The 10072-nt window shown below is 37.2% G+C and overlaps 1 protein-coding gene across 1 annotated transcript in view; it reads left to right on the plus strand.

Annotated features, from left to right (window-relative positions):
- The window catches only part of B3GLCT (beta 3-glucosyltransferase), a 127357-nt gene extending 117720 nt beyond the window's left edge, over nucleotides 1–9637 (plus strand). Inside the window, exons 14-15 of the mRNA XM_069080270.1 lie at nucleotides 1121–1265; nucleotides 8002–9637. Of these exons, the coding sequence (XP_068936371.1) occupies nucleotides 1121–1265; nucleotides 8002–8169 (313 nt within the window). The 3' untranslated portion in view covers nucleotides 8170–9637. The remainder of the gene's footprint in view (nucleotides 1–1120; nucleotides 1266–8001) is intronic.
- Nucleotides 9638–10072: the final 435 nt, after the last annotated feature.

Below are 10072 nucleotides of genomic sequence, written 5' to 3' on the forward strand. Positions count from 1 at the left end.
TTCCCCTCATGCTCATCTTTTGAAGTTCCCAAGTTTCCACAAGTAATAATGAGGCTCAGTAGCAGTGTAAAGTAGACTAGATCAAAACAGAATCATCCAGACAGGCTGCAACTTGCCCAAAGTAACAGCAATTTAATGGGAGAGCTTTGACAATAAACCCTGGAAACAAGAATCTTACATTTTCTCCCAGGATTCTATTAACCATTAGAATAAGTCTAAAGGAGCATCAACCATTCAGTAACAGGTTATAAGAGAAATCACCAGAACAAACTGAGGCTATTAAGCCTGGAGAAGTCTTACAGGGTGGGGCACACGACTGCTATCTTTGGACATTTATAGGCTTACGTAGAGCAACCAAGGAGAAGAGGGATTTGCCTTAAGATCTCTAAGGTAAAATTGAACTCAACTTGAAGAGAAATTAAATTCCCCCAGTTTGCTTCCAGTCATAGTGAATTACCCTTCACTGGATATATTTAAACAGAGATTGAATAATCATCTTACAGGGGGATATAAAGAGAATTCCCACCTTAAGTAGGTGATTGGACTAATTGACCACTGACGGCTTTTCCAATTCTTATGATTCTATAATTCTCTTAAATCTATTTTTCCTTACTGTCTGTAAGGAGTGCTCTGGACCAGAAATCTTCAGGGATCTTTTAGTCAGGTAGCCCCTCTTAAGTCCTTCACAGCCTATCAGAATTAAGGATGTCTCTGAGATATAGAGGCTTGTGACTTATCCAAAGAGAACTCCAATATATGTTGCCATGGAGAGTTCCAATACCAGGGAGTATTTTAATTTTCCAACTGATGATTTGAAAAAGATTAAACATGAGGCAGCATATTTTTGCCAGGAAGTTAGAACAGAAATATATGAAGAAGTAAAAATTTACCCACAAGGAAAATATCTGTTTCAAGTTTAAAATATTTATGCAAGTGTTAATATTTGACAGAAAGCACAAAAACAATTTATTTTGTACAGAGTAATTATGAAGTGACTTCTGAGTCCTAGAGAAATGGCTCTTTTATCATGTGTCTCTATTGAATCAGATTTCTCTATTCTAGTAAGTGATCTTTGAAGTTCCCTTTGCTTTTTCTTTGTCTTTATGTCTTTGCCCATTAGTATGGTCTTTAGCAGAGAAGCAGTCCGGAGGCTCTTGGCCAGTAAGTGTCGATGTTACAGCAATGATGCCCCAGATGACATGGTGCTTGGCATGTGTTTCAGTGGTCTGGGAATCCCAGTGACGCACAGCCCTCTCTTTCATCAGGTAAGAAGATTATTTGCCATGCTGCTTTTAAAAAAAGAATTTCTTTTCCTTGGAGGAGTCTGTTTTTCTCTCCTCACCATAATTTCTTTGAGTAGCTTTGAGAATTATGTACATGAGTTCCAGGTGGGCATCCCATGGAGGCCTCTTTGACAAGGGCAAGAGTGTGGGGAGCTATTATGTCACATGCATTACAAAGGTGGGATTAAGAACATGAAGGAAAATAAATGGCATATGACAGCTATCCCACATCAGGGACCAGAGAAAACCTGCCCCTTCCCATATTGTTTGACATTTTTAACCAAAAAAGAAAGATATTCACTATTTGCTTGTGGGGGAGGGGGAAAATATCCTGGGCAAACCTAACAGCATCCCTCTGGCTTGTGTTTAATGCTTTTTCATAATCCATTTTTGTTTTGAATTTAACAAATATCAAATAAAATGATTATTTCCATACACATGGTAGAACAGAAAAAGAAGATTGTACATGAAACTGCAGATCTCTGTTATGTACATACAGCTTGCTTTTCTTTTAAAGCATATAATAAATTCAACTTGCGGCTTTCAAAGATGTTGAATATAATTCTGCCTGCATGTATAACTTTGCCTCCTTTTCTGGTGTTATCATTATCAGTTTAGCAGCCTTTTTGTTGGGTTTTAATTTTTTTTTTACCCTTATTCCTCCTAGTCTGTTAAACTTCAATGTTATGTCCCATGTGAGGATGCATCTTGGGGGGAGGAAAGAAGGAGAAGTGGTAGCAATTTCTGCAAGGCATCGGTGGTGTATTCGTATCATCATTAGAATCTTTGGAGAAATATGTTCTTCCTGCACTATTTTTAGTAGTCCCTTGAGAAGTAGGTCTATGAATGTGTTTATTTTCCCAAAATGAAATTTCTGTGCTACATTTAGATTAATAACAGTGCCTTCAACACCTACGGTATGCTTTTCTTAGAGAAACTCAGAGCTGCTCAGGACTTGAAAAATGTAAATGTATGTCTACTTTAGATGCCATAACAAGCATTGAAATGGCATTTAAACACTGATTTTAGATCCAGCAGAATTCATATTTTATGTCATCACCAAGCAGCAATTGCTACCCATAGTGATATAAAAATTCAACCATGACAGGTATAGCATTAGAGAAGAGAACGCTAGCTAGGCAGAGAAAGCATTTGCATCATTGGATGAGGCTAACTCCTTTTAACATCCCTAAGTGCTGTGTGGAAGGATAAAAATAGCTCTTTAATGATTAGCTTAGAAAACCCTCCTTGACAAAAGGGCATTTTTCTTGTTCTTTTAAAATCCTGTCTGATCTTACCCATTCTAAACCTTAGACATACAAGGTTATAAAGACCTAGAAGAGCAGATGAGGTTCTTTATTCTTTGGCTCTAAAGTAAAAAATGAAAAAATTATTAAAACTTTTGGAGTAGAAGAGATATAATCCATCACTATATTAACATGACAGTTCTTAGATGTGGGCAGCAGCCCTGGCTATCTAGGGAAAAACCTGGCCTATAAAAGAAGAAAAAGGGGAAGAAAGATATTAGAATAGAATACTCTAAGTCTGCTCACACAGGAAAAGGCAGACAGGGACCATATATCCTGCTCTCCTATTCTTTACAGCAAAAGAAATAAAATAATCCATTCTTTGGACATAAATTGTAGGGAAGAAATTTTAAAGGAATTCATTTTCTACTTTCTCATTCTTAAAAACTCCTGATTTGTGTTTCATAGGCAAGTATTTTAAGCCTTTTCCAAGACTGAAAAATAAGCAGAGTCTAGAATTCCCAGCAAGTTCTGTTTTATCTTGTAATGTTTAAAGTATCTCCTAGAGAGCTTTACAGAAATTTGAAAACTGCTTTTTTAAAATTTACAAAGTAAGTATGGCATAATGGGAAAAAAAACCACACTGAGCTGGGAATCAGGAGACTTGGGTTCTTATTCTAAGCTCTGGCCCTCATTAACTAAGTCATTTTACTCCTTTGGAACTCAGTTTCCTCATTTGTCAGTTGAGGAAGTTGGCTTAGATGTCTTCTAAGGGCCATCCCAGTGACAGGAGTCTGTACTCTGAGATAGAGATGAACATCAGTTGTTAAATATTGCTTTACTGACAAAGTTAGCATTAACACTTAGCCGCAGACTCCTCTACTTGGTTTCTGCTCTGTAGACCATCTATTTCAGTGAATAGGTTATAATGGAATCCTGATTCTACAAAGGGACTCAGAATAAGTCTAATCCATTTCTTTACATCCAAACAGAATTTTTTTAAAGAAAAAAAATAAGTTCTGCAAATAAGGACTTTGATGTAGGCAATGTGGTATATTGATAATAGGAATGATAATAATTGTAACTAGCATTTCTAAGATATCTTACATATGTTATCACATTTATAAAAACCCTGTGGAATAGGTACTATCATTATCTCCATTTTACAGATAGGGAAACTGAGACTTGAATGCAACGAGGTGATTTACCCATGGTTGCACGGCTAGGAAGTATCTGAGGCAGGATTTGAAATCAGGTAGTGAAAAGAACCCTAGATTTGGAGTCAGAAAACCTCCATTGGAATCCTGACTCTGTTACTTCCTATATGTGTGACCTTGGGCAGCTCACTTAATCCCTGTGGGTCTTGGTTTCCTCATCTGCAAAACAGAGGTGGCCTCTCATTCCAACTCCTGTGATATTTCTGGATGACCTCTAATACCTTGCATTTCTATGGTGTCTTAAGACTTATGGAGCACAGCTCTGTGAGGTAAGCATAAATAACAGATGAGAAAACTGAAGTTCATAACAGTTGTGACTTGCCCAGGATCTGTCTTGAAGTTCTATGATTCTGGGCCCAGGGAAGAATAGAACAGCCTCTTTTCTCCCCCCAGTTCAATGTGTCCCAACTCTTAGAACAGGAGTACTTAATGTGGAGTCTGTGAACTTAAAAAAATATACACATATATGATGCATATATATGTTTTCATAAGTATATTTCAATATCATTGACTTTCATTGTAATCCTGTATATTTTATGCATTTTAAAAACATGATTCTGAGAAGAGATCCATAGGCTTCACCAGACTGCCTGGGGGGCTACAACACAAAATAAGATTAAGAAACCCTACCTTAAAACTACAAAGTTCATATTTCAACACAACCTATATTCTCCCTACTACAGTTTAGACGTGGTTTCCTTTGTTTATATTTAATGGGGTTGAAATAAGTCAGTATTCTCAGTACATCTGTTCAGTATGTCCTATTTTCTCATCCTGTAATGGTAACCTGTGAGGGATGTCTCTCTTGGCATTATAAATACATTTATTCTTCTACAGGACTCCTGGGTATTAACATACACCTCTCTGAATGGATTTCACTTTCCATAAGGTCCATCTTGTTCTTTTCCGTACCTCATTTATTGAAAACGATTAGCATGTTAGTGCTTAATAAGTTAGTCTCCCAACATGACTTCCTGAGACAAAATCAGACCCTTTTGTAATCTGTGAGTGTCTGTTATTTCCTGTTTGCTGTGTTGGTAATGCAAACCGCTCTTTCTTAGCCATGTAGAATGAGTGAGGATCTGCCTCTGTTGCTCTCAATAATCCTTTCTGGGGCCATTGTGAAATCAGCTGAGGACTGAATTGGGAAGGAAAGCAAAAAAATCCAACAATATATCTCTCCAGCTTTTCCCTTCCTTGCTGACAGTTAAGCCTCAGAGAGTCTGACAAACATCAAATGATTTATGATTGCCCTTAACTATTATTATTCAAAAAGTTAAAAATCAATTAGAATTGATGGTAGCATATATGTACGTATATGTATGTGTGTACAACTACTTGAAGTAGTTGCTACTTCAAGGATTAGCACTTTTAAAACCAATGGTGTCTAGTCATTCATGATTTTTATCCTTTTTTCACTGATCTCAGTGTTTGAGCCCTGGTTCAGGGAAATTTTTTTTACTTTGCAACTGGTTAAGGGGCTTCAGCCTAGCCTGAAGTGTCTTGGTGATATTTATGGATGAATGAATGAATGAATAAATAAATAATCATTTTATGAAGGGCTCACTTGTGTGCAAAACACTATGCTTTTGGGGATACAAATAGAAAAAAAACAAGATAGTTCCTAGCTGGTAGTGTAAAGTATCTGTACTTTTTAGGATCACAAATCCCTCATTTTACATATCTTTTGAAAATGAATGCATGAATTAATGAAGGCAAAGAGCATTTATTAACCATTTTTTTTTCTGTGCAAAGCACAAAAAAGTAAGACTATTCTAGCTTTCCAAGAGTTCCCATTCTAATGGGAGAGACATCATACATGGAGGATCTCAGCTACAAGTCAGATTGGAAGGTCCTATGGTCCTTGGGGTGCAGCAGTAAAACAGATGACAACGCTTTTTCATTAATGTCATTGCCAATGATAAAAATCATGTCAGTTTTTGATGTTGAATAATTTGACAATGACAAGGACCTTAAAAGAGAAAACTATATGCTTTGGATATAAGAGAAAGTGATGGATGAAATATTTTTTCCAAGACCATTTCTTAGGATTATGATTCAGTTACAATCTGTTCATTTAATGGAAATAAGCATTTATTTTAAGTATTAACATCTCATTTGATTTTTGCAACAACCCAATAAAATAGGTGCTATTATTACCCCATTTTGAAATTGAGGAAACTGAGTCATACAGAGGTTAAGTGATTTGTCCAGAGTCACACCACTAGTCAGGATCTTAGGCCAAATTTGAACTTAGGTCGTCTTGACTCCTGACCCAGTTCTCTGTGTACTATGGTGTCACCTAGCTACCTCTAAATAAGTGGTATATGAGTAAGAAATATGAAATCATTCTCTTTGTATCAGAAGATGTACTTTTTTTTTTTAAAGCAATCGAGGTTAAGTAACTTGCTCAAGGTTACACGGCCAGTTATTTCTGGGTGTGGTGCTGAGTATCTGAGTCTGGGATTCGATCCAGGTCATCCCGACACTGGAACCTGTGCTCTTACTTGCTGAGCCACCTGGCCGCCCCTAGAAGATGTACTTTTTAATACTAGCTCTGTCACTAATTCAGTATGCAGTACTTCATCTCACTGTGTCATATCATGGTGGAGCCAGTCTGGAAGGCAAGAATTCCCATTAGAATGAAAGTTCCTTTAGTATAGGGATCTTCTTCTTCTTCTTCTTCTTCTTCTTCTTCTTCTTCTTCTTCTTCTTCTTCTTCTTCTTCTTCTTCTTCTCCTTCTCCTTCTCCTTCTCCTTCTCCTTCTCCTTCTCCTTCTCCTTCTCCTTCTCCTTCTCCTTCTCCTTCTCCTCCTCCTCCTCCTCCTCCTCCTCCTCCTTCTCCTCCTCTTTTAGGAGGGCAGTTGGGGTTAAGTGACTTGCCCAAGGTCACACGGCTAGTTTTTTGTGTTAAGTGTCTGAGGCCGGATTTGAACTCAGGTCCTCCTGACTCCAGGGCTGGTACTCTATTCACTGCACCACCTAGCTGCCCTGATTGTTTTTTTCTTTATTCTTTGTATTTATATCAACAGTCTTTGCAAGGCTGAATGGCACATACTAGCACTTAATTGATATTGGACTTGGAATCAGGAAGACTTGGGTCTGAACCCTACTTCAGACATTTGCCAACTGTGTGATGTTGAATGAATCATATAACTTCTCTCAGTCTCATTTTCTTCATCTGTAGAATGGGCGCCTGTGTCAGCATCAAATGAGACAATACGCATGAAATGCTTTTTGAATATCAAAGGGCTGTATAAATTTCGGCCTTTATTATTGCATAAATGCTTTTTTAATTGATTCTTGAAACCCTCATGTTTAAAGGGGTGGCTATAAAGGTCATTGCCTACATAGGCTGTATGTGCCTGGCGAAGGAAATGAGCATTGATGTTGAGAAGGAAAATGAGGACTCAACATGGGGAGCCACTGTCTATTTTCTCTATCATAAACCTTGCTGTAACTTCTAATTATGGATTCCCTACCCTTGAGGGACAGGTATTTCCTGGGGAAAGAATGTTGAATGACCCCTGCTTTCTTGAACCCCTTGGTTCTCCAGTCAATATGCAGATGTGCGAGGAGGATTGGGAGGCCACCAACAATCTTTGCAGTAGGGCTCGGTGGCCATCTGCCATGCCGCTGCTTCACAGTCCAAGTGAACTTGTGAAATCTTAATTTTAGTCAACGTAGATTTTGCTAGAACAAAGGGAATGTAGATGTAATACTCTAAGCATCTTGAGAAGAAACTGAAGCCAGATGTTACTTTTTTCCCAATCCAGGCAAAAAAAACCCCTACCTTTCCTCCCATAAACCATCTAAATTCTTAAAATCTCACTTAAATTGTTAATTTATTTTATGCAGTCCTCTGGGGAAAGGTTTGGGGAGGTCAGAGTATTCTTTTTATTATCAAAACTGGATGATATGATTATATAGATACCTATATAGATATTTCATATCAATATCAATATCAATATATATATATATATATATATATATATCTTTATCAATAGTATATATATATCTCTATCTCTATATATCCATATTTAAGGACCAGGGTAGGAAAAAGAGGATGACAAAGAAGTCCCATAGGCAGAGGAAAGGGTAGAGGAAAGTTGGTACCAAAAGATTTCAGTACTGATTTTGGACACATGCAACTGCTATTAGACTAGCAAGGTTATATAGCATTTTTCCTGCAAATATGACTATGGATCCAAAAACTTCCATGGGGAAGGAAGTAATTGTCTCTTTTTCTTCCAGGCTCGACCAGTGGATTACCCAGAAGACTACCTTTCTCACCAAGTTCCCATATCATTTCACAAACACTGGAACATCGATCCAATAAAGGTGTATTTCACCTGGCTGGCACCCAGTGGGAAAGATGCCACCAGTGACAGAAAGCAGGCCCATTTTAAAGAAGAGTTATAAGCATCTTGTGTTATGGAGGCTCTGGGCATTCTTGTGCTGTGTTGTACTTACACTGCTTAAGAGCGCCATGTTGCATAAGAGACTTCCAGTCTTAGGAGTGAAACTGTATATTGTTTTATTTCTTCATCTGGGGAGCTAGGGCCGGGGAAAGGGGAGGGATCAGAGAAAGGGGAAGGGTCCAACTCTGACTTTTCTTTTTCCTTTGTGAAGATGTGAGAGGGAGGTCTTAGAATACCACCCCTTTGATTTTAAATCATGGGATTTTTATATTACATCATATTTAATGGGTATTTTAAAGCCATGATGAGGTGTCTTCAACAATTCATCCAAAGGAAAATAGAGCCTGACCCTTGGACCCCTGCTGTTCCCTTATACTGCAACACATCTTATAACAAGGGACAATTCCTTGCTTAAAATAATGTGCAAAGAAGAATAAAGTATTTTGACATAAATGTTGATGGGAACCTATTCCAATTTTAACTTCTGGTTTTTAAATATGCTAATGATGAGAAATACTTCCTGGGAAAGGAGTAGTAATGACATCGTTGATTGTGAATGCTCATAAAATACTGGCTTATGGAAACTTCTCTGGAAGTGGATCTGTAACTTAACTGATTTGAGAATTCCCTCCCATGATGCAGATTGTTGCTGCCCATCCCATGAGATTCTTGCCCATGGCCCCCCAAAAGTTTGCCACAGGGGCTTCCTTTAGTGTCCCAGAGTACTTCCTTGCTTTCTCCAGATATCATGAGAGTACCTGTGGGGAGCCCTGGCTGGCTGCCCATCCCTTGTTTTTTCTGGACACTCTTTATTTGTTCATTTTTACTTGTAAATTTTTCATTCTGCACCTGGGTAGACAGGGTTTTCTAATAACCTTTTTAGACTCTAGGAATTAGTCTACAGCCCACTGCTCCCTTAAACCCTGTCTTTATAGCCTACATATAATCTCAGAATGGACTTGTTGTTACCAAATGATGGTGACTATCTATACCTGAAAACAAGAATGGAGTATTTTACCTGAGTTGATGAGCCATAATATATATCCCAGGAAGTGAACTAAATTTGAATGTTCTGAACCTGCTATTTCACAGTAATTTTTGTTTTTGTTTTTGTTTCACTGAATGTTGTGTTGTAGCTCTGTCTTGACTCATTGTAGAACACCATACCTTAACACAGGTGGACAGAGAGAGCCTTGAGTAGTTTTCCCTGACTCTTAAGTCATGTATTTTGAGCATGATGTTTTAAAGCTACTTTCGTTTTTAAACCTTATCCAAATGATACCTTGGTAATGTAACACATCCATGTAAAGAGTATTATATATTTTAAATCATTTTAGTTTTTTCTATGTATAATTCAGTTTTGTAAAGATATTTGTATAAAATCTGACTTTAGTATTCTAAACTAATTTTTGTAAAGTAAAATATTTTTCTTTTCTTTTTGTAAAAAAAATAAAAAAGACAAATGAACATGCTGTTCTCTAACTTTACTGTCTATACTTTTGTAACCAAACGTAAAGTTTGAAAGCCATATTGTTGAGATAATATTTTTTAAAGTTTTCCATATTTTTCCTGTAGTTCAGCATTTTACCTATTTCCAAATGAATACAAATCCCAAATCTGGGAACACTGAAATTTATTAATGATTAAGAGCTTTGTGCCCATTTTTGTGACTGTAACTTTGAAGCAGGGGTTCTTCATCTCTTTGTGTGTGTCAAGGACCCATCTCCTGCAGTCTGGTAAGACCTAGGAACCCTTTCTCAGAATCATGTTTTTAAATGCAAAGATAAAATCTTTAAGATTACAAAGGCAGCCAGTTGTATTGAAATAAAATTAGTAAAATATTTTTTAAAAAACAAGTTTATGGACTAGAATGACTGCTTTAAGACATTGAAATATAAACTCTC

This window comes from Petaurus breviceps, unplaced genomic scaffold (genome assembly GCF_028583685.1).
Source record: "Petaurus breviceps papuanus isolate PSGF00001 unplaced genomic scaffold, PetGlider_PUasm1.0 91133, whole genome shotgun sequence".
Lineage (NCBI taxonomy): Eukaryota > Metazoa > Chordata > Mammalia > Diprotodontia > Petauridae > Petaurus > Petaurus breviceps.